Source organism: Antechinus flavipes, chromosome 4 (genome assembly GCF_016432865.1).
Source record: "Antechinus flavipes isolate AdamAnt ecotype Samford, QLD, Australia chromosome 4, AdamAnt_v2, whole genome shotgun sequence".
Taxonomy (NCBI): Eukaryota; Metazoa; Chordata; class Mammalia; order Dasyuromorphia; family Dasyuridae; genus Antechinus; species Antechinus flavipes.
Window position 1 is genome coordinate 145,583,768 of NC_067401.1, and position 25,860 is coordinate 145,609,627.

At 37.7% G+C, this 25,860-nt stretch overlaps 1 protein-coding gene across 2 annotated transcripts in view; it reads left to right on the forward strand.

Annotated features, from left to right (window-relative positions):
* Window positions 1–25,502, forward strand: part of LOC127560404 (angiotensin-converting enzyme-like) — a 42,820-nt gene extending 17,318 nt beyond the window's left edge. Inside the window, exons 16-25 of one of the 2 annotated variants that reach the window (XM_051994955.1) lie at window positions 96–239; window positions 457–648; window positions 3,923–4,020; window positions 4,353–4,525; window positions 7,034–7,257; window positions 7,692–7,836; window positions 8,139–8,237; window positions 17,037–17,159; window positions 17,767–17,954; window positions 24,635–25,502. In XM_051994955.1, the coding sequence (XP_051850915.1) occupies window positions 96–239; window positions 457–648; window positions 3,923–4,020; window positions 4,353–4,525; window positions 7,034–7,257; window positions 7,692–7,836; window positions 8,139–8,237; window positions 17,037–17,159; window positions 17,767–17,954; window positions 24,635–24,705 (1,457 nt within the window). In that variant the 3' untranslated portion in view covers window positions 24,706–25,502. Of the gene's footprint in view, window positions 1–95; window positions 240–456; window positions 649–3,922; window positions 4,021–4,352; window positions 4,526–7,033; window positions 7,258–7,691; window positions 7,837–8,138; window positions 8,238–17,036; window positions 17,160–17,766; window positions 17,955–18,844; window positions 21,716–24,634 lie in introns of those variants that run through there. The other variant, XM_051994954.1, reaches the window with a different exon arrangement.
* Window positions 25,503–25,860: the final 358 nt, after the last annotated feature.

Below are 25,860 nucleotides of genomic sequence, written 5' to 3' on the forward strand. Positions count from 1 at the left end.
CCATTCCTATGTGACCCCACTAAGGTTGGTATTGGGGGGTGGGGGGATCCATACACTTGTGGTCCTTGTGTTTGATTTATATTAAATGCATTCAGATTTGACGGAGTTGATGGCTTCATCCCAGGACTATGACAACCTGCTATGGGCTTGGAAGGGTTGGAGGGATACGGCAGGACGGGCTATTCTTCCCCACTTCTCGGAGTATGTGGAGCTTAGCAACAAGGCTGCCCAGCTCAATGGTGAGTATGTCCCCATTCTCCTAGTCCTGCATGGCACCCCAGTCTGCAGACTGTCTTGGAAACCCACAGACCTTGCCGTTTTTCCTCTGAGGCTCTGATTTTGGGGGGAGGAACAGAGAGTTGGGGACAAGTCCCAGGACTAAGATGCATTGGGAAGCGGATGCTCCATGATCAGGGAAAGGAGTAAGAGATGCTTCTCCTCCTCACCTCTACCCAGGCTATGCTGATTCTGGAGCTTCCTGGAGAGCCCAGTATGAAAAACCTTCCCTGGAGCAGGATCTGGAGAAAATCTATCTGGAACTGCAGCCCCTCTACCAGAACCTCCATGCCTACGTCCGCCGGGCTCTATACCGTCATTATGGACCCAACCACATCAACCTTCAGGGGCCCATTCCTGCTCATCTGTTAGGTGAGAGGGAGATGAAGGACTAAGTCAAGGGCTGCTGGTGGGGAGGGGAGGGCGAAAGCTTCCTGGGAAATGTGAACTTGGAAGGTATGGGGCTGAAGAACAAGCAGAATGGAACCAGAGAGAGATGCAGAGTCTCTGAGGAGGGCACCAGGAAGCATTAAAATAGATGGTGGGGGAAATGTGGGGGTGTAGGTGGCAGGAAAGAAATAGAGACTTTTTTTGGACCAGCAAGCATTTTCACAATTAGGAAAATTGGAAGGTTTGAGACTATGGTTTATATTGTCAATGCATCACCAGTGACCTGATTCATTCTCTCCCCTTTTGAGTATAAATTATATTAATTACATATCAATTATATTATGTACAAATTATCTTAATATACAAGTATTTTAATTATAAGTATAAATAATAGGTACAAAATAATTATATGAAAATCATATTAGATATAAAATATATTAATTATAAGTACAAAATAATTATATGCAAATTAGGTTATATACAAAATATATTAATTATAAATACAAATGAGTACAAAATAATTATATACAAATTATATTAATTTATATATTATGTAGAAATTATCTTAATTATCTACAAATATATTAATTATAAGTGTAAATAATAGGTACAAAATAATTATGTATAAATCATATAAAATGTTCTTAATTATATATAAAATATATTAATTATAAGTACAAATAAGTACAAAATAATTATATACAAAATATGTTAATTATAAATACAAATAAGTACAAAATAATTATATGCAAATTATATTAATTTATATGTTATGTAAACTTATCTTAGTTATATACAAATATATTAATTTTAGGTATAAATAATAGGTACAAAATAATTATACACAAATTAGATTAGTTATATATAAAATATATTAATTATAAATACAAATAAGTACAAAATAATTATATACAAATTATATTAATTTATACAAAATATGTTAATTGTAAGTACAAAGTGGAGAAGGGGGAAAGACAAGACACAATAAAAATAGCTCCCACTTTCATGGTACTTACATTGGCCTGTGAGATTAGCCAGCATTATCAGAGAAAACTGGGTCTCAGAGAGTTTAAGATACTTGTTCATGTCAGAGGAAGGAAACAAACCCATCTTCTAGCTTCAAGGCCAAAAGTCTTTCCCACTCTTGTGACATAGATAGTGGATAGAGCACTGGGCTTGGAATCAGGAAGACTCATCTTCAGGAGTTTAAAGCTGGTTTAAGATACTTGTGTGACCCTGACCAAGTCATGTAAACCTGTTTGCCTCAGTTTTCTCATATATAAAATGCTACAGAAGGAAATGGCAAACCACTCCACTATCTTTGCCAAGAAAACCCCAAATAAGGTCATGAAAAGCCAGACATGACTAAGAACAAATGAATAACACACTGCCATGTTAAGTATAAGAAAAAAAATCAACTTTGCAGACAGTTCCCATGTGATTGATTCCTTGATCAATGTAAATAATTCTTTCAGATCTATAAGGCTCTTTTGATCAAAAACATGGACCCTTTGGGCACTCTGATTAAGCCTATAAACCCCATCTAAAAATGTTTTTAAAAGCATAAAATTATATATTTGTGCGTGTATTTATGTGTCCATATGTGTGTAGGTATGTATATATATATTATTTTTAAAGCTTTTTATTTTCAAAACATGTGCACGGATAATTTTTTAACATTGACCCTTGCATAGCACTGTTTCAGATTTCCCTACGTTCCCTACCTCCTTCCTTTAGATGGCAACAATCCAATAATATATGTATAATATTATAAAGGAAATCAATTATATTGCAATAGTTGTCAATATTTTAAAAAAAGGTTTATGGATTCCATGTTAAGACTCCAAATCTAGAATTTTTTATATAGATTAAGATGTGTTAAGATATATGTATGTCCATGTAAGACTTGTATGCCTACTTGAATTATTTAAATGGGTTGAACGCTATGACAGCATCATAGCTAATAACTCTGACTTTGACTAATACATCTAACTTTGTAGAGCCTCAATTTATTCATTTCTAAAATGGGAATGATAATTCTCACCAGTTTGGTAAATCCTAAAGCACAATAGACAAGGCAAGGAGAGGTAGCTCCCATAAAACCTGTGTTCTTCCTTGTTTAATCTGACTTTTTTTCCTGTTAGCCATCTTCTCTCTCTTGCTCAATGCTTTTCAGAAACAGATTTCCTTTGTTCTAATTTGAATTCCAGAACCATCTCATCTCTCCTGAAGAAGTCCCACCCCTATGAGCTCATAATCACAGTTAACTACTTATTAGTTGTACGCATGAGATACAAGTCACATGAACATAAATCATTTCAGAGAGTAAGGCATAAGTAAATGCTGTAGTCAAGATGGTCATAAGGTTCAGAGACCTTGGCTGTTAATGCCTAGGACTAAAGAGAAAATAAGACCCCACTTAGTATTATTAGTATTAATAATCATCATCAATATTTAATCATTCTTAATATTTTGTTAATGACATATTCTTATGTAGTGACTTAAGGTTTATAAAGTACCTTCCTCATGAAAATATGAGGGATAGGGTAATGTAAATATTTCTATGAAATAAGAACACAGTTAATGAGTGTTAGAGAAAAAGTACAAACTCCCTTGATTTTATTCTAACAGTTTTCTTTCTTTTTATTAAACCTTTTTATTTTCAAAACACATGCATAGATAATTTTTCAACATTAATCCTTGCAAAGCCTTGTGTTCCAATTCCCCCCCTCCTCCCTCCTCTAGATGTAAAGTAATCCAATATATGTTAAACATGATAAAAAAAATACATTCTAACAGTTTTCTCTTTCTGTCCCCCCCCCCATTTGAGTTTTTTATTGGTTCCGCTTTTTTTTTTTTTTTTGCTATTTATAGGATTTCTAAAATTCATGTCTAATTCTCTCTCTTTTTAGAATTTGAGTTTTTAAACTGGTTTTATTCTGTTATTTATAAGGTTCTACAATTATCAATATCATTTGCTTTTACTTCATCTTCATTCTTGAATGTAGCCCCGCAGCCTTCTTTTATCGAGTCAGCCCCATAACAAAGATAAAAAGGACAAAATAACCCAACATATCAACTATATCTGACAATATTCAATATTCCACATCTATAATCCTATAGCTCTGCAAAGAACAAAGGGAATGCTCCCAGTAGTCTTTCTGAACTTATTCCAGGCTGGTTTTCTCTTCTCGGGTGGTGAAAGGTATTTGTGTTTAACCTCTTTCTTTCCTTTTCCCTCTGAACTTTTCTCCAGGCAATATGTGGGCTCAGACCTGGTCCAATATCTATAAGTTGGTGGTACCGTTCCCTTCTGCCAGCCAGGTGGATGCTACTCCAGCTATGAAGAAACAGGTCAGTGAACTGCTCTTTGCTTTTTTACACAGCCTTTCATCTCCCAATTTTATGCTTGTGATGTTCCTCCACTCTTGATTCCATGATCCTCAGCGAGGAGAAGGGGAGGAATCCAGTTGGGATCCAGTGGGATCCTTCCCTATATTTCACTCTTTCCACTACTTTAAACCCAAAATTTTGTCCCTTGGCCAATCTTCTGCATAGGCGGTGACCTTGGGCTTTCCTTCTCTGGGACTCAGTTTATTTAGGAGGGAGTTGGATTTTGACATCCTTTGAAGTACCCTCCAGCTCTCCAGCTTTAATGCTATGATTCTTTGGTCTCTTACCTTCAGGGCTGGACTGTGCGGAGGATGTTTGAAGAGGCAGATAAATTCTTCCAGTCCCTTGGTCTGCTGCCCCTGACCCCTGAATTCTGGAATAAATCAATGCTGGAGAAGCCAAATGATGGCCGAGAAGTGGTGTGCCATGCTTCTGCCTGGGATTTCTACAATGGCAAAGACTTCAGGTGGGGCAAAAAGGAGTAGTATCCTTTCAGGTCCCTTTGGAGAAGGGGAAAACAGTGTAGAGAAAGTAGTGATTTTCCCATCCTCCTCCCCATAAAGAATAAGGAGAAAAAGGATACCAGGTTGATGGTTTGATCAATACATGGATGAATTAAGGAATGAACATTTATTAATAAATGCCTACTGAGTGCTAAGAATTGTGCAAAGCACTTTTCAAATCCCATTTGATATTTACAATAATCCTGAAAGATAGGTGCTACTATGATGCTCATTTTATAGTTGAAGAAACAGAAGCAAGCGGAGTTCATTAATGACTTGCCCAGAACAATAGACAGTAAGTATCTGAGGCTGGATTTGAACTCAAGTCTTTCTGAATCTCAGCTCTTCTGACTCTACAGCATCATTCTGTTGCAGGGCTACACACAACATTGCTTACTCTGCTTTATCACAAATATTCATTCATAAAAAGTTTTTGGCACCTGGAACAAATAGATACAGATGTATATGTAATCGATATATATATATAATAGATATAATAGATATACATATAAAAATATATAAATGTATCTGTATGTGTATATGTATATAAAGCACACACACACACACACACACACACACATATACACACACATATACCATATTTTACTTAAAGAGAGCAAAAAGACAAGGGTCCCTGAACAGAAAATTTGAAGAAGGAAAATTGGTTTAGTCTCTTGAACCCACTACTTTAAAGACATGAAGAATACAGCCTTAAAAAATAAGAGGAGAGTAGAAGAGAGATACTGCAAGCTACTTAATATATGGGATTTTATTATTCATTTATAGTATATTCCTCTCATTTTGCTGAGGTCACACAAGTAGTAAGTAGAAAAGTTGGGGTAATGGAAAACAGTATTTACCAGGGTTCTCCATCCAACAGTTTTTTCTCCTAAAAATCAATAAAGTTCTCCCCCCCCCCCAAATAAACCAATACCATATTGACCCAGGGGGCCAAGGCTTTCGGGTTACTTAAAGGTATAAAAAGGGCCTTGATTATTAAGGCCTTAACTAACCAGAAAACCATGTCTGTGTAGAAGTAGATGTGTTAAAGGAGAGGCTGCCTGATCCTTCCCCTCATTTCCTCTTACCAATCCCCTTTCCCAGTCAAGTCCCAGGAATAGCTTTTTTAAAATTAATTTTTATGTTTTTTATTTTTTTGAGGTTTTTTTATGTAAAGTTTTTTTTTTTAATTTTCAAAACACATGCATAGATAGTTTTCAATAAGAAGTAGCTTTTTAAAGAAGAAAGTAGCTTAAAACTCTATTAGGTATAAAGGGAGAATTTTGGAAACTAGGTAATACAGTGTTTAGGGCACTAAGCCTAGAGTCAAGAAGACTTGAGTTCAAATGCAACCTTATGCTGCTATATGGCCCTGGACAAGTCACTTAACTTGTCACATAATCTGCCTCCATGTCCCTTACTATAAAATGGGTATTATAATGATTGCTATTTGCTAGGTTTATGATGAGAATCAAATGAGATATTTATGAAGCACTTGGTATATAGTAGATGCTTAACAAATTCTTTTTTCCTTCCTGTTATAACCAGGATTCAAATCTGAGTAATCCACAGCTTGCTTGTTTGTTTTTAATTTTACCTCTTTCTGATGCCTGTGACTTAATATTTTGCAAAAGGATAGAGTGAGACTCTCTGTGCAACCTTAAGGAATCAGGAGAAAAGATAGATAGACATTTACCCTCCTTGAGCTTGTCACATTAAAACAAAATTCAAGAAAAAATTAAACTTGGTCCCCAGAGGACGACAACCTTATGACTTGGGTGGCTTAAAGCAGATGTGTCAAGCATCGGGACCTTAACCAAATTAAAAAGTATTGAGAAATAGTTAACAAAATAAATGAAAATATAATAGAGCATAGATAATATTAATATGTACTATTTTAATACTTTTCTAAGTCAAGCTGTATATGGTTAAGGGATCCTTATGCACAGTGTAATTAACCCATTTTTATATGAGTTTAATATTATCACATAGAAGCAGATAATTCACCCCAGTTCCTCAGAAGTCTCTTAAAATAACTAGCCTGAGTACTGTGAAGGGAAACAAAGGATGTAATGCTATTCATCCTTTTAGGGAATTTAGTCATGTCAGAGAGACATAGCTCGTACAAATAACAAAATTATTAAACAACTGAAGAATGAGATTACATACTTTCATCTAATACCAAAGTGTTTATAGAGAGAATAAATGTATTGAGAGCAGTTAGGGGACTAGATAACTTCTTTAGATGGTTCCAATCCTAGAATTCTCACTCTTAACCCTTTCATTTTCTTTCCACGCTTTCTAATCATCATGTCTTGTTTCTGATAAAGCAGCAGAGAAGAGAAAGTCCTTTCCCTGTACAATTCAATTAGTTGACTTTGTTGGTCAATCTTCCCCCTTCCTAGCTTCCCCAGACTAGAGATTTCTCATCCTCCTTTCTCCCATCCTTATTCTTTTCCTTTTAATCACAGAATCAAACAGTGCACAACAGTGAATATGGAGCATCTCATCGTCATCCACCATGAGATGGGCCATGTGCAGTATTTCATGCAATACAAAGACCAACCTATAGCCTTCCGAGAGGGTGCTAATCCAGGTTTCCATGAGGCTATCGGAGATGTGCTGGCTCTCTCTGTCGCCACCCCCAAGCACTTACACAGTATTGGTCTGCTGGATAATGAGGGCGAGGGCTACGGTAAGTTAGTCACAGGTGGAATGAAAAGCAAAAGATTGGGAGATTCTTGGGGGCCAGGGGTGGGAGCAAATAATCAGGTAACTATAGGGAGCAGGATTGGGACAAGGATTGAGAAAGTTCAGAAGCTGCCTGTACAGCAAGGGGTGAAGGGTGATAGATCCTTTTTAATGTCCTCTTTGGAAATGTATTTTTTAATACAAAAAATTCCCACTTCACAAATGTAGGAATTAAAAGTGTCTAAGTCAAGCCAAATGAATTACAGCAGAAGTGCAAAGCCTTCAGGAAACAGTGACATAATTCCTAAACCTTGCCCATAGGGCACACATTTCTGGTTCCAATTCTGCCAGGAGGAAGGTCATTGAGAATAAATTGGAGAAACCAAAAACCGAACAAGGAGGGGTTCCTGAACTGATTATCTGTATCCTCTTTACCAGAGAGTGAGATCAACTATCTGATGAGTGTCGCACTGAACAAGATTGCCTTCCTCCCTTTTGGGTACCTTATTGACCAATGGCGCTGGCGGGTGTTCGATGGGAGCATCAACAAGAAAGATTACAACCAGGAGTGGTGGAGCCTCAGGTCGGTATGGGCAAGGCTCTGTTGGACTTAAGGATTTAGGGGATGTATGAGAGAAAGTCAAAGGTGAGGGACAGAACCCTGGATGAGATTCCCCTGGAGTTTGGGACCTAGGAAACCCTGTCAGGTTCATGAAGGGCCCAGAGCAATTTCAGGTGTTAGGTGCACAGAAGTACCTCTAAGCCAACAATGCCAGACAGCTTCCACCATACACACATAAGCACATATACACTTTCTCCTAAAGTCACATACTTTATTTACTAAACCCCTGCTTATTTCCTAAAACTCTTATTTCCTTTTCACAGGCTAAAGTACCAGGGTCTCTGTCCACCAGTGCCCAGGACACAAGAAGACTTTGACCCAGGCGCCAAGTTCCACATACCTGCAAATGTACCCTATCTCAGGTAAAGAAAGGATCAGGGCCACCTGGGAAAAGAAGGGCGCAATTAAGACGAGTTAATGGGGATAAGCTGATGTAAATGAGTGTGTGTAAAAAGAGATAAGTGATCAGTGAAAAAAATCAACAAGCTTTATTAAATTTCTACTGTATACTGAGCTTTATGATAGGTGCTAAAATATAAAAATGAGATTGACAGTTTCTGCTCTCAAGGAACTTATATTCCACTAGGAAAATACAACACATATTGAAGAACAAGCACCAAAAAAAAAAAAAAAAAAAAAAGTTTGGTCTAGACTATGGGGTTTTAACCTTTTGGGGGGATCACAAATCCTGGTGGCAGTCTTAGAACTACAAAGGAAGTCTGTGGACCTCTTTATCAGAATGTTTAAATTACACAAACTAAAATAGTTAGGATTACAAAGGAAGCCAGTTATGTTGAAACAGTTATCAAAACATAAAAGTTTGTAGGGTCCTCCATTCCATACTTTAGGAAATCTGGTCTAAGACATCACTGTGGAGCCAGGAGCAACAGATAGCAATGGTGATGGTAATATTGATTGGATTATTATTATTTTTTCCTGCTCTCTGGTCTCCTGCTGAGGCTTCCAGTGCTGTGAGGCTCTAACCAGCACAACAGTCCATGGGGGGTGCTTTGATCAGGCTGCATTCTGACTTACTAGTCTGTGCTGACCTGAAACTACCCTGGTTAGAGCACTAACAGGTTTTTAAGTCCAGTTTCTAGAGCTGGCGTATTTTCCTTGACATAGTTCCTTTCCCCACTTCTGCCAACTACCAGCGCCTCACTGACATCCCTAGCTGACATCCCTGATGGGACCCCTCTTCCCACCTCTGCTGGCTTCTGGCTGTCTTTTCTTTTTGTGCAGTTCTGGACTGGATGAAGGGGCTTGCTTCTGTTTTGTTTTTGTTTTCAGTTTTTTTATCATTGGATTTTATGGAGTCCTTTTTAGATATACTCTGACTGAATGCTGGTTTCCTATTAAAAGTGTAAAGGGGATTTTATTTCCACCCTCACCCTAGTACAGTAGATATAATAACAGAATTCATGGATGCTATGTGTTAACAAGGTTCTGACTGCTGGAAAAACCCTTTTATGAGATGTGAACAGATCCCTTGAGTAGAATAAAAGGAATAACCTCATTGCCTGAGAAAACAAATTAGTTGTGTCTCCTTGAGAATTTAAAATAACTAAGAGCTGGAGAGTTAATAGAAATGAAGATTTCTTCTTCTCTTAATGGAGAAGATTTCTGAAAGAAATTGGAAGAGGGAGGGATTTCTCTCTTTTCCCCTTTCTCCATTAGATATGGTATCTAGCGACAGAGGAAGAGACACCTGATCCAGCAATTCTAGAGTTCTTTTGCTTTGAGAGAATTCAAGGTACACTAGGAAGCAGACAGATATTCCAATCAGACATGGATTCAGAAAAGGTTACTTATGGGAGGAAGCAGCTTGAAAGACTGGCAGCAAAGAGAGCCAGCTATGGAATAAGTAATCCTTTGAAAATTCAGCTCCAAGTGATAGGAGCATTTTGATGATTCTATGAAGAAAGGTCTTACAAGCTTTGCAGTGCTAGGAGTTGAGTTCTCATGGTCACACATATATCTTACACATGTTGCCTCACAATGGTGATTCATTATACTCTAAATTTGATCCCACTCTTGCCATGATTGATGTATGTGTATGTAGGAGAGGTGCCCTGGGATAGATTTTTTCTTGTAACATTTTAGCAAATACCTTTGCTTAGAGCTAAGTATGTGTACTGTCTGACTGTTAATGAGAAGTGTCAGTGGAGGTTTATGAACTTTAAAGTTTAGGATCTGGTACTCATAGTATACTTCTAAAATCTCGAGGTAGTACCTTCTTGGGAAATTATCTCAGAGGAGAAGTTACATATATATGTGTTTATATATTACATATATAAACACATAACATTTGTAGACATGTATATTATACATACACACATATATATTACATACATGTATATTACATATGTATATATACTCTCTTTTCTTTTTTTAAGACTGTAGTCTCTGCAGTTTATTTTAGTTATACTAAACTATATTTATTTTAATTAATCCTAGTATCTTCTCCCAGCTTCTCTTCCTCCTATTATACTGCTTTTCAGAAATTCAAATTTCAACTTTTCCTTTGACTTCTTATAAACACAGAATAATCCTGTGTTATTCTGATTCTTTTGGTGAATTATTTCTTGATGAATTAGACTGAATTTATGTTGTTCTTCTGTGGTTCCTCTTGTGTTATGGCTTACAATATTTCTGGACAATTTTTTTGCGATTTCTTGAAATACTTAGGGTTTTTTTCAAGGAGCCTTTCTTATAGTCTTTATATTTTTATATTCCTTATTATCTATTCACATGCTTTCTTTGTATTTTTCTTTTGTATATTTTATAATAGCTTTTTATTTTTCAAAATACATGCAATGCAAAGGTAGTTTTTAACATCCACCCTTGCAAAAACCTTGTGTTCCAAATTTCCCTTCCCCCCCTCCCCTAGACAGCAAGTAATCCAATATAGGTTAAACATTCACATCCTATTTTCAAGAACTCTTTTAGAGTTATGTGTTAATTTAGTTCTATTATTTGTTTTGTTGTTACTCCATTAATTCTTCTTCTTTATATTTGCATTCCACTTCTGCCCCTCTCTTTTTCAGAGAACCTACTGTATGTCATATCTGTCTTGTGTTCTAAATTCTCCAGGCTCTGATTACACTTGATATAGTTTCTTTAAGAGGTCTAATTTCCATTGTGGTTTCTTGGATATTTTTATTTAATTCTTCGTATGTTCTTCTGAAACATTCTGGAAGTTTGTTAAAATTGCCTCATGGTGATTTCAAGGAACCTGTTTGATATGATACTTCCTGAAAAAAGTGAATTTGTCCTTTGTTGTGAAGTGCTTGTCCACGAAGGTGACTTTTCTTCAAATATTTATTGATTTAACCTCTCCATTTATATTTTTTCTGTCTTTTGGGGTTTTGTTTTTGGCAAGGCAATTGAAGTTAAGTGATTTGTTCAGGGTCATATAGTGTTAAGTGTCTGAAGTTGGATTTGAACTCAGGTCCTCCTGATTCCATTGTGCCATCTAGATGCTCCTTGTCTGTCTTTCTATATCACTGCTGATTATTCTATAGTGTTACTACTGTAAATGAACTTTTTACCACAAGTCTTTTTCCTTCTGTAGGCCCAGTATTGCTGTATCCCTTTTCTAGTCCCTGTTCACTCAGACTCTTGATTTTTGAATGATATCTGGTCTCTTAAGGAATGACAGTAACCACTTGCTACAAGATTCTTGAGGGGCTACTTTACTCTAGATGAGTCTATTAACATTCCTAGTTCTACTTTTTTCAGTAGTCTCTTCCTCTCTGAGATTTTGTTTAGTGTCTATGATGACCCTGAGAGGCTAGTCAAGAGAAGAGTTATTTCGGATATTGAGGAATGACATATATACAACTTGACTTTGTTTTTTATACATTTTTAAAGAATATACAGAAGTGAGTGTGCTGGTTTCCAAAAGCCATTGCACTTGTCTATTCCCCTCTAAATCTCTGTTGTCTTCAGTGAACTTAAAAAAAATCTAACTTTATTGACTTTTCTTTCTTTCTTTCGTATTGCTATAATTACTTTTTCCCTTATCCTCAATTCTTTCCTTTCAAAAACAAAATATAAAAAAACCCCTAAAATAAGTTTGTATAGTCATGAAAAACAGAACTACAAGTTGTTCGCATCTGAATATGTATATCTCTCTAATCTCTTACCTCTCTGTTTGGAAAATATGCTTCATCCTCTTCTGTAATTATGATTGTTGATTGCATTGATCAGAGTTCTTAAATTTTTTCAATGTATTTCTGTGCTACAATAATTTTTTACATAGTCATTCTACAAATTCTTCTGCTTCTGCTCATTTACCTTAACATCAATTCATTTAAATCTCACAAGATTTCTGTGACTTTGTACCTTTCATCAATATTAATTGATTAATACACAATATTTCCCTATATTTATACAATTTATTCAGCTATTTCCTGATTAATAAGCATCTCTTTAATTCTCAGTTCTTTGCTACAATAAAAAAATAATACTAGCAATGTTTGCATACTTTTGGATCTTTTCTCTCTCTTTTTGATCTCTTTTGTATATATGTCTAGCAATGATATTTTTGATGAAAGGGCATGCAGACTTTAGTAACTTTTGACATTGTTCCATATTGTTTTCCAAAATGATTTTTTATTAATTTGTAGTTTATATATTAATGTGATCTTTTATATCTAGGTCATAGCCACTTGGAGCTTAATCCTACATGTGGTATGAGATTTTTATCTAAATCTAATTTTTGCCTGAATGCTTTTCCCAGGATTGTGGAACAGTTTGTTCTTACCACAGTAGTCTTTGGATGTGGTGAACACTATGTTACTATATTCATTTGATTCTAAATTTTGTGTTCCTAATCCATCCCAATAAAAAAATTTGCTGGGGGTGGGGGGTTAGCCAGAGCCAAATAGTTTTAGTGATTATTGTTTTATAATATAATTTGAGAAAAGGTATTGCTAAGCTTTCCAAATTTTTTTTATCATTTCCCTTGAGATTCTTGATCTTTTATTACTCAGATGCATTCTAACTTTTTTCTAGCTCTATGAAGTAATCCTTTGCTGGTTTGATTCATATACCACTGAATAAGTAAATTAATTTAACTTAATTTATATATCAATAAAAGTCATCAAAATTACCAAGTTTATTATGTTAAGGTGGTTCATCCATGACGAATTAATATCTCCCCAAGAATATTTTTTAGTTGTATTCATGTAATTTCTGTATGGTCTTAGTAGATAGATTGCAAACATCTCATTTAAATCTATAGTTACTTTGATGGATTTTCTCTTTATATTTACTCTTAGTTCAGTTTTGTTGGTAATATACAGACAAGTTAATGACCAATGTGGATATATTTTGTATCTTGCTACTTATTGTTTTTAATATATTTTAGTTGAATCTCTAGAGTTTTCTAAGTAAAGCAGTAAGAAACAATAATTTAGTTTCCTCTTCACCTATACTTATTCTCTCAATTTATTTTCCTTTTCTTATTGTTATAGTTGGCATTTCTAGTATTATATCATGTAATAGTGGTGTTAATGAATAGCCATGCCTTATTGCTAATTTTATTGAAAAGGGTTCTAGTGTTTCTTCATTATACACGTAATGCTGGTTCTTAGTTTTAGATAGATATTGTTTATCACATCAAGTAAAAGTCTATATTCCTGTGTTTTTCTATTTAAAAAACCACATAGGTATTATGTTTTGTCAAGTCTTTTCTGTATATTTTGATATAATCATGTGATTTTAAAATTATTTTTGTTATTAACATAATCTCTTACATTTATAGTTTTTTCAATATTAATCAGTTCTACATACATGTAGAGCCAATTAAAACCCTTGCAAATAACTGTGTGATAGGAGCCAAGTGAGAAGTAATTATACTGCTTTTCAAAGTCAATAGAACCAAATTCTCAGTGCCTGGCCATAGTTGCTGTTGTTCTGGTTTTATAAAAGTGTTTATAAAACAGTTTTTCTAAGTGTTTTATACTTAAAAGTTATTAAACATTATTAAATGATTCTTCAGGATTAGGATCATTTAAAGAGAGAAATCTACATACATAAGTCTCAGTGTTTTTGTCTATATAATAATATAATTTATATAGGACCCTGGGTAAGTCACTGAAGGCAAGATCAAGGTCTACCTCAGTTTCCTCATTTATAAAATGGGGGTAATAACCCTTCTCAGGATTGTTGTAAGAATCAAATGAGATAATACTTGTAAAATGCTTTGTAAAACTTAAAAGTGCTATATAAATGCTAGTTGCTATTATCATTGCCATTGCTATTATTATAATAATTGTAAGAAAATAAGAGATCTGGATTCAAATCCCACCTCCGACACTCATCAGTTGTATGATAATGAACAAGTTACCTAAATTTACTGAACTCCAATTTTCACATCTGTAAAATTATACCTGTACTACTTACTTACTTCATAGAATTGTTTTGAGGATCCAACGAAACATTACATGTTGAATGCTTTGCAAACAGTAAAGTTGTCCCAGAAAATCTTAGAGCCATTTGAGCATTAATAAGTTTTAATTAACTTTAAACTTTAATCAGCTTAAACGGCACTAAAATTTTTGGGACACGTCATGTAAATGTCAGCTAATAGTAGTAGTATAGGGGGTGAGGGGTGGAAAACCCATTCCTAGGAGTTTAGACAGATTTTCTTGGCTTGGTTCTAGTTCACCATGTGGAAGCTTGGGACAAGCCTGTTTGCTGCCAATCACACAGGCTTGCCACTGAGTGTGATGATGACAGATACCTTTAACTATCTACTGAGCTGGAACTCAGCAGATATATAAAAGCCAGACAATAACCTGCTCCTGCACTGCCTGTTTCTCTCTTCCATGTCCAGTGAAATAGGGCTGGGCTTGAGCTGTGTTGTTTCCCTTGCCAACAGGGATGAAAAGATCATTGGAGAGGCAGGAATGAGTTAACCAGGCAGACAGGGACTGAAGGTTCTCTGAATTATAGGGATATTTAGATAGATAGGATCTGGGTCTGCTTATTCTCTCTCTTAGGGGAGACTGGCTATTACTGTCTTTAAGTGGAGCAGGAAGAAGTCTGGGTACTCACTCTTCCAGTCTCTAATTTCCAAGAAGGGTTTGAGGCTAGAATTATATCCACCAAAATCAGATATTTACAGTTTAGAGGTTTATATTTTAAGATTTGTATTTTGCTTTTAGGAATTCAGGATTAAACTCTACCTTCCCTGGTCCCTTTAAAGCCCAGCTTATTAAACTGTAGGTTGCGACTCGATATAGAGTCTTATAACTAAATGGAAGGGTCACAAAATTATGATTTATTATCAGTAAGTGTTCAATTTGTATACCTGTTTTATATATCTATATGTCCAGGGTTATGTAAAAATTTCTTGAGCAAAAAAGGGGTTGCAAGTAGAAAAAGTTTAAGAAGCTCTGTTCTCAAGTGCTACTTTTGGCTTTCTCTAAACACTTGTTACAAAAGAGACATAGACAGAGCCAGCAAAACATTTAATAGTAATAATAACTTAGTATTTAATTAATAACTTTGAGGTTTACAAAGCATTTTTTAAATGTTATCTCCTTTGATCTTCACAAGTCTAATTGGTAGGCACTATTATGATACCCCACTCTTTTTTTTTTTTTAATACAGATTAAGAAACTAAGACTGAGAGAGATTAAGTAATTTCCTCATAATCACACAGCTAGTATTTGAGGCAGAATTTTAACTCGGCTCTTTCTGATTCCACCTCCAGGTCTTTGTACTTTGCCGTCTAGCTACTTTAATATAATTATAATATTATCTATTTATTTATTACCTATTTTGGGACAGGTAGGTGGTATAGTGATAGAGTGCTGGATCTGGAGTCAGGAAGCTCTGAGTTCAAATGTGGCCTCAGACACTATGTGACTCTGGGCAAGTCACTTAGGTCCTATTTGCCTCAGTTCCTAATCTGCAAAATGGGCATGTACTGGAGAATGAAATAACAAACCATTCCAATATCTTTGATAAGAAAATCCCACAGACAAAGTTCATGGGGTCAAGTGGATCCCATCACTCCCAAAGGAAAGAACAACAAAACATTTAAGAAAATAGTAAAACTGAGGAAAGTATACAGATTAAGGCAAATTAGTAAAGTACAAAAAAGCAAATAGGCTCTTCTAAAGCAAGAGCAAGACAAAATCTCAGCTCACTCAAGAAGAAAATGAATTTACTCAAGAAGTTCCTCCTAAGCAGTCCCTAGAGATGTAGATGCTAGGAATTAAAGGATCTCTTGGGTATTGGGACAGCTTTCCCAGCATGTCTGTGCCTTTAGGAGCTCTAATTAGCCATTCCAAAGTTTGTACCTTCTCTAAGTCCCTTTGCTAATCAGAATTCATGTCTCTCTCATCTGCCATATGCATCATCACAGGCTCAGAGGGTCTGAGTCATGAGGAGAGAGAGAGAGAGAGAGAGAGAGAGAGAGAGAGAGAGAGAGCAAGTGAGGGGGAAAGAGAGAGAAGGAGAGGGAGAAATAGAGACAGAGACAGGGAGAAACAAAGAAACAGAGAGACTGAAAGGTACTGAAAGACAGTAACAGAGAGAGAGAGGAGAAGGGGAAGAGAGAGAGAGAAGCATCCCAATAACTGTCCTCTATCAAGGAATCAAATGTGTCTGAGATGGAGGTTTTACTTATATTTCCACTGAGTTTCAACTTGGCAGACAGTTAGGGAACTCTTTATCATCTCTTAATAATACAAGCTCCAACATGTGGCCATAAATAGGATTTCTCCAAGTTTCTACATGACTGACTGGAACTAGGAAGGAAATATCTGGACAGGCTCCCAGGAATGACCTCTCCAAGCCAGTTCGCCCACAATACACTCTTAAACCACAGCAGGATATTTTGTTCAGTCACATCTGACTCTTCATGAGTATCTTGGCAAAGAGACTGGAGTGATTTGCCATTTCCTTCTCCATCTCATTTTACACATGAGGAAATTTAAGCAGAGGGAAATGACTCACCCAGGGTCACACATTTAGTAAGGGTCTGAGGCCAGATTTGAACTGATTTCCTGAGTCCGCGCCCTGTTCTCTGTTCTCTGTACTGCTTAGCTGCTTGCAGAATATTTAGGACCCTGTATACTGGGGTGAAGAGGGATTTTCAGACCCATTGGCCCATTTACCCTTGTTCTGTCTTCTCTTCCCAGATACTTTGTCAGTTTTGTGATTCAGTTCCAGTTCCACGAGGCCCTGTGCCGAGCTGCTGGTCACACAGGTGCACTGCACAAGTGTGATATCTATCAATCAAAGGAGGCAGGGAAGCTCTTGTCGTGAGTTTTCAAAGTTTGTCTTTTGGCTCGAGTTTAACTCTCTGACCCAAGCTCCAGACATAGAGTCAGGAGCCTCTAGTGAGGGAGCCCACTGTATGTTGCTGGGGATTACTGATGTGCACTTGGAAGATGAGCTTCTTCCCTGATCTGCCCACCACCCCACACCTAAACCAAGCCTGCTATGTGCCTCATCGTGTCTTTCTGTAAGATAAAGACAATGATCCCAGGATCCGTGGGGCCTGTGCTTTCTTTGTCCCTTAGAGCATTAAAATTGTATTTCTTTAGAGAATTAGCTTAATTCCTTTGCTTATTTTTAACTTTCAATCATTATCAGAATCTAAGCTGGATATTTATCTTAAATTTTATTTAAATATGCTAGAATCTACTTTAAGTCTGACTACTTATTTCCTTAATATGTAAAATGAGAGGATTGTACTAAGTGATCTCCATTTCTAAATCTGATCCTGTAGGACCTAGACACTGTCTTGCTCAATGGGCAGTCTTAAGTTAGAGGGAGGGATCATGTATCGGGACTGTAGCCACAGAGCAGGGGAACTAATTGTTTCCTTCTTCTTTTCATCTTCCCCAAATCTCAAATCCTATCTAGGGATGCTATGAAACTAGGACTCAGTAAGCCCTGGCCAGAGGCTATGATGCTCCTTACGGGACAGCCTAACATGTCAGCTACAGCTATTGTGAAATACTTCCAGCCCCTGCTGGACTGGCTCATCACCAAGAACAAGGAACAGGGAGAGACCCTGGGATGGCCTCAGTATGACTGGACTCCATATTCTGGTACTGCTCCCATCCTTACTCCTGCTCCAGCACCCCTGTATCTCACCCAAGGCTAATGTAGTTTTCTATAGCTAGACACAGGCTTAAGTTCAAGCAAATGCAGAGCAAAGAACTCTCTGTTCCAAACCTGAGCCCCAGCCTCCATCTGCTCTCAGGATATCAGAGATGTACTCATTCTATTTGGGAGTAGAGGTGGTACCCTATCTGCCCTCTAGGCAATGTTCTCTGGTCAAAAGTTTAATCAGTAAGATCCAAAGTCTATTGGTTACCTTAGGGATTTTAGGCAAAGTCTTTTTTTCATCTCTGGATCTATAAAATGAAGGAGTTGAATTTTGCAGAAGGATAAACTGAGATCCAGAGACACAAAGGTCATATGGATAAAAAGTAGCAGAATTGGAATTTTAACCCAGGTTCCCTGCCTCCTATATTCATTTCCCCTTGTTGCTAACTGCCTTTATGCTTTGGCTTACACCATTTCTCCATCCATCTTCTTCACCATCGCTAGATTAATTTCCTAAAACCTTTCTACTCTATCTCTTAAAATCCTTATCTTCCTCCATAAAAATTTCCCTACTCCCATCCCCAAGGGGGACATACTAACAAGATAAGGGACCTGTATTAAATGATCTCCAAGGTTTCTTCTGCCCCCGACTTTCTTTGAATACTAGACCCAGGCTTATCTGAGTCCCTGACCTGGGCATTGGCAAGGGGCCTTCACCTGGGACTAGGAGATGGCCATTTCTCCCAATGGCCTGGCTCTAGATCCAAAGTGAGGAGGGCCCAGACCCCCATTCCTTTTTTCCTTCCCCCGAAAGCTGTGCAGATGTCAGAGCCCCATTCTTCCTCTTCCCATCCTTTTCTTCTCATGTGTTTTTCTTCCCTACCCTCAGGTGCCTCCAGAGCCCCCAACAGTGGCAAAGTCAGCTTCTTGGGAATGGAGCTGACGTCTGGGCAGGCTAAAGCAGGGCAGTGGATACTGCTTGTTCTGGGCCTGGTATTCCTTATGGCTATAATAGGCTTGGCCTATAAAACGTATAAACTCAAAAGTCGACAAGAGCCTTGTTTTGGCTCTGAGGTGGAGCTGAGACACTCCTGAGACTGATCCTGGACTGAAAGGAAATGGAAAACCATGTGGAGAGAAGAAGGGGAGATGGTGAAGGGGAGAAATGGAAGACATGCTGAGGACCGAGCCTTGGCTATTAAGGACTCAGGGAACTCAGTCCACTTGGACTCTGGACCTCATTCTATTTCTACTCTGCCCCACCTTCTTTTTATTCTTTACCACTTTCTTTCTCTTTCTTCCTTCTCACTTTCTTCCTCTTTTCTGCCTTCTCCCTTTCTTCACTTCCTCTGAGATTTCTTTTTTTCTTCCTGGCTTCTTCACTATGCTAGATGCATTAGAACTTCATTCAACAGGCAACACGAGAGGTACCTCACCAAACACTCCTTCCATGGTAGATATCTAAAGGGGGATGGAGTTGAATTGGGGGAGAAACCTTGTTTTTTTCCCTGTGGCTTGTTAATAAAATCTCCTTAGGTATGCTTAGAAGAGCCTTTTCCCTTTCAAAGATTCCCACTACCAAGAATCTATGTGAATGAAATGAAAGGTTCTATTTAATTTTAACTAAGCTGTGTCCCATTCCCTAATCTCTACTGCCCCCAAAATAGTAAGCACTACCTTGGGAGATGGGACTTGTAATACCTGAAGGCTGCAAGCCTCCACTCTTCTCCTATTCATATCCTACTTTTCCCAAACATCTACTGTCTATTCTGAATCATCCTCCTACAGAGGAGATACAGGAAATATTAAAAAGAACAGAAATAGTCTTTCAGCCACCCCCACCTGGCACCTTTTTTATTATGCTGTATTGAAATCACTACTTTCCCTCTAGTTAACCATCTCTTCAGACCACCTGGGCCTCTGTGGTACAGGTCAAAGGAAAACAGGGGACCCTCTTACCTTGGGGATCAAAAGTCCCAGCTACACACTGCCTACCAGGAAAAAGGGTTACACATCCTGACTTTAGTATGACCTCCAGGAAGAGAATTTAGAGAGATATGGATCAAACTGAGGAGGGAAACTCTTAGATACAGAGCTTCTGGAAAGTGATAACTGTCTGGGTGACTGGGATTTGTCTGGGGGTGAGAAGAGTGGCCAAAAAAAAAGTGCCAGCACTTTGTGTCCTTCAGTAACAGAAAGAACTAGCTTAGCAGATTATTCAGAAAAAGTAAAACAGGAAGATACAAGCTGGGAGCTCCCTCTATCCAGGCAGCCACATCTGGCTTTTCATTAGCCCAGCCCTACCATCATCTTTGGCAATCTCTTCCCCAGCAGTGGTCTTGGTGTCCTGGTATTTTTGCTACAACACCTCAACAGAATTGAGGAAAAGTGTTGTGCTATTTGCCCAGAACACAAAAACAATTAAATGCGTCCTGTTTCCTGCTGAAATTAAAAGTGCCTTGTCATTGCCACTGTTCTATTGTGAAAAGTGCCCAGAATGTGATTGTGAATTTGCATGCCTTGTATACCCTTCTTGGAAAATCCCTGTTGACCTCAAGTCCTTACTCCTCACTCCCCTGAGACTCAATCCATCCCACTGCTCAATCCAAACTAGTTCTGTGACCTGAGTGGAGTAGAGATGGGGCTGGAGGTAGTCCCAGGGTCTACTTGGTGAGTTGTCATTAAACCCTGACTCCTTAGGGGAAGGAGACTCTGCTAGCAAAGGGAGACAGCCCAAGATGTAAATGAGACTGAGAAGTGTGTGAGATTTATCTGATTCCCTGGCCTCAAGTACTCTTTCAGTCCCTTATAGTTCTATGTCTAATAAATTGAAATTAGACATTTAGGGAGCAGAGCACCCTGCCAAGATGTGGGGGGCACAGGAGACATAGTCTATTCCAGGCCTTGTGGTGCCAATTATAGTTCACTCCAGAATGCCTTTTACTTAAGGTCTTAATGAACAAGTGCCAGAGATGTTGCTGGCATTCCTGTCTCTGGCATTATTTTCTACTTCCACTACTCAACCCTAGAAGGATGCTTAACCCCATAAAAAAATCTGAAGTGATGGCAGGGTCCTTTCCTCAGCTCCAGCTGCAGTGATACTCAGACTTTTGCTGAAAAATAAATGTTCATTTGTTTTCCATTCTGTAAATAAATGAATGGAAGAATAAACAATTTAAGCATTATATTCCAAGCCCTGTGCTATGCACCAAGCATACAAACACAGGCAAAAGTAGTCCCTGCCCTCAGATATTCTAACAAAGTGACAAGATTTTGGCTAGGTAAGTTACAGAAATAGGAACAGGTGGAAAAGGTGAAGACAATCATTGTAGGAGCAATGATAAAATTAATAGAACTATGGTTCAAGCATGGTTCACTGGCAAGTATAATTGTCATTTTTTTGTCAAGAAGATGGTCTGGGAAGTGAAATGAAGTATTGCTTTAGGTAGGCCCAGATGTAGTCACCTTAAAAAACTATGAATGAAAATGGGGGCTTGAGGGCAGATTTTGAATATTGCTCCAGAAAGTAACTATCCTAAGCAGCCAGAATTTAGTGAGATGATGGTTAAGGAATAGAGTGGACCTATTTCCTGGACACTTCAGGAGACTAGCTGTTTCTTTAAAAACCAGCCAATGACTTGATTTCTAAAATTTTCCCCATGGGTTCACAAGTGCTATGAGGATAAAAATCTTTGTATTCGATTCTGTCCCTATTCAGGATCTCAATAAATTTCACAATAAAAATATTTAAAACTCCCAAGTCAATGCTTTTTCTTCTAACTCAGGCCATCCAAATTAGAATTGTCCAACAAATTTTCTGAATTCCAGATTTCTGAGCCACCTCCACTCTGCTTCATTTCCCCATTTCTGGTCCAGTGAGCTCAGCAGGGTACATCTGCTACATCATCTACAGTTTTCCCACCCACCTCCAGGTCATGAGCCCGGAACTCCCACTATTTTTCAGGCTCTACATCCTACGTATGGATAACTGACATAGATGAAAACCTAAAGTTTATTGACTCCATTTTTTTCTATTAAAAGTTCATATACTTAGATCTTGCCATCACTCCAAAGTATATCACTTTCCTGTTCACACAAACTCCTCTAGCTGTTTGCAATCTGTCATTCCATCTTGCCCTCTGCCTTGCAACCCCAAACCTTGTTCATGATCCTCATGACCTCCAATCCCTCAACTGCTTAGTTCTTAACCAGGCCATTACCCTTTCACTCTCATTTTTCTATCTTTATTCCTTGGTCAAAACTACTAATCTCTCAATTTCTTGTCCTCTTGTTGTTCAGTCATTTCCGTATAGTTCAATTCTTTATGAACCCATTTGGGGTTTTCTTGGCAAAGATACCACAGTGGTTTGCCATTTCCTTTTCCAGTTTCTTTTTCAGTTGCCTCAGGAAACTGAGGCAAACAGAGGTAAGTAACTGTCCAGGGTCATAATCCATTGTCATACTCAATATATAGCAGAATAAATGTGGAGAAAAAACTATGCTGACAATCCACTACAAATTTGTTACATAAGCTTAACTGGACCTTCACTGCAGAGCAGCTTTTCCAACTTTTCTTCCCTCCACAAAATTTCCATAAATTTCCATATCCCCCTCATTTTCCTGGAAAAAGCTGAGTTTTCATCAAGAATTCTACTCTCCTCTTCTACTTGCCTCACAGATGCTCTTATCTTGATTCCTGTCTCCTCCTGAAATGGCCAAGCCACATTAGTGCCCAAGGTGGAGATAGTGGCAGAGATTAGTACCTGTAAGGCTCTCTACCTGCATAGGTGATCCCATTCCATCCTATCTTTTACAGTAGATTACCTGTCTGTCCCTACTCCCTCACTTTTTAATTTCTCCTTGTCTATTGGCTGCTTCCTTGATGCCTGAAAACATGCCCATTTCTCATCCTCAAAATATTCATCCCTTTCACTTCTGAATTCTCGATGATATAACTGGATTTGATTCAACCAAAACTCTTCAACCAGTGACCTCTCAATTGCCAAATTTAATGACCTTTTCTCAGTCCTCATCCTTTTTTGACTTTTTTATGCTGCCAATCACCCTCGTCTCCCTGATACTCTTTTTTCTCTCTAAGTTTTTGGGACACTACTATCCCTGGGTTTTCTGCCTATTAGACAACTCAATAAACTTTGCTAGATCTTCATCCAGATCATGTCTGCTAATCTTGGGTATCCCAAAGGGCCCTGTCCTGTACCCTTTTCACTCTCCATATTTTCATTTGGTGATCCCATCAGCTTTCATGGTTTTGATTATCATCTCTATGCTAATGATTCTCAAATCTGCCTCTCTAGCTCTAACCTTTCTGCTGACCTTTAGTCTAGTATCTCTTAACTGTTTATTGCACACATCAAACTAGATGTCCTACACCTGGATGTCAACATCTTGAACTAATTATGTCCAAAACTGAAGTCATCTTTCCTCCCAGGAAGAAAAGAAAACCTTTCTTCCTAATGAGAATACTCCCAATCCTCCTAGACACCCAGACTTATGATTTAGGTATCATACTTGATTCCTCTCACCCTCTAATAAACAAATAGTTGCCAAGTCTAGTCTATTTTACCTGGATAATATCACACCTGGACTATTGCATAAGTTTTCTAGTTGTTCTGTCTTGATGATTATAATCTATTATTTGCTCAGTTGCCTAAGTGATCTTCCTAAAGTACAAGTCTAACCATGCCATTCTCCTATTTAATAAACTCTAATGACTCCCTGTCACATCCAGGATCAAATATAAAATCCTCTATTTAAAGTTAAGAGCTTGGATGTAACTTGCCTCCCCGCAATCTTTTCCATTTTTTTTCATACATTCTCTTCCATCCAGTAACACTGGTCTCTTTGACCAGGTTAGCCACAGGAGAGTGTTAAAAGTTCTCATTTGTAAAATATACAGAGAATTAAGTAAATAAAATAGAAAATTGACTCAAATTTACAAGAATAGATATGATCTGACAATTTTCAGATGAAAAAATTAAAGCCATTTCTAGTCATATGAAAAAATGCTTTAAATCACTATTGATTAGAGAAATGCAAATTAAGGCAATTCTAAGGTTGTCTTCACACCTCTCAAATGGGCTAAGATGGCAGGCAAAAAAATGATGAATGTTAGAGGGGATGTGGGAAAACTGGGGCACTAATGATGGAGTTGGTGAAGTTGTGAACTGATCCACTCATCCTGGTGAGCAATTTGGAACTGTGTTCAAAGGGCTATAAAATTGTCCATACCCTTTGATCCAGCAGTGTCTCTACTGACTTTGTATCCCGCAGAGATCATAAAAATGGGAAAAGATCCCACATGTGCAAAAATGTTTGTAGTGGCAAGGAACTGGAAATTGAGTGGATGCCCATCAGTTGGAGAATGGCTGAATAAGTTATGGTATAAAAAAGTAATGGAATATTATTGTTCTATAAGAAATGATTAGCAAGATGATTTCATAAAAGCCTGGAAAAAAATTAAATGAAATGATGCTAAGTGAAATGAGTAGAACCCAGAGGATATGGGACAGAGCAACAACAAGATTATGTGATGATCAACTGTAATGTTCTCCTTGGTTTTCTGGAGGTCTTGGAGCAGCCTTCCTTTCAGCAGATTAATCACCACAAGAATAGCCAGGTGTTAAAGTCCAAATTCTTTATTGTCTCCTTCACAATCTAGTTTCCTTGCCTGGGGCCCGGGCCAGATTTCTTAAAGGCCTTCCGAAGTCTTGGTTTCAGTGGAGAAGTTAAGGAGGAAAGTCCTGCCACCACGATGGTGTGAGATGGGATGAATGAATCTCTTGAGTCGGAGGGTTTGTGCTTCAGCCTCCAGCCACCACAAAGGTGGACGATGGAATGAATGTGTCTCTGAGTCCCTCGGTCCCCCAGGAGAGCCATCAGGAGCCTGACTGAAGATGGAATGAATCTCATCCAGTCCTTGCTGGCTGTTATATACTCCACTATAATTACATTATCATAGGTGTGAATCTTGTGGAACTATATTAAGTACTAAGTACATGTACTGAATTAGACAACTATTAAGCACCATGCTAAACTAGATAACTATTGTCTTCATCAATTCCACTGACAACACCTTGTAAGAGTCCTTGTTTCAGCGTTCAGAGTTCTGGCCCATAATAATCAACTGTGATAGATGTGGCTTTTTTCAACGAGATGATTTCAAGGCAATTCCAATGGACTTGTGAAGGAGAGAGCCATCTGTATCCAGAAAGAGAACTATGGAGACTGAATGTGGATCACAACTTAGTATTTTCACCTTTTTTGTCTTTGTTTGCTTGTTTTTTCCCTTTCTCATTTTCCCCCTTTTGAGCTGATTTTTCTTGTGCAGCATGATAAATGTACAAATATATTTAGAAGAATTGCACATATTTAATCTATATTGAATTACTTGCTGTCTAGGGGAGGAGGAAGGGGGAAGGAGGTAGAAAAAATTGGAACGTGAGATTTTGCAAGAGTGAATGTTGAAAACTATCTTTGCATGTATTTTGAAAAATAAAAAGCTATTAAAAATAAAAATTTTTTAAAAACCTGGGTCTTCCTATGCCACTCAGTCTGGAAATGTAAGGGCTATTCTTCAACTCAATTTTCACCTGCTAAGTTTCTGACCTAGGCTGATACATCTCTCCTTATGCAATCTGGAGGTCTTCCCTCCTCTCCAGGGATCACCATATGAATGCTAGACAATGTGGCTTAGCTTTCTGTAGCTCAAAACTCCCAGTCTCCAGCAATCTACCAGTAATCACCACCTCCCTATAGCAGGTATCAGAGACAGTTTCCCCCATGCCCAGCTCAAAGCATTGTCCTTAGATAACCCTATGAAGTAGAGAGTATTTTACTATTAGAGAAACTTTTAAAAGAAGCTTGCCCAAAGTCATACACATCGTG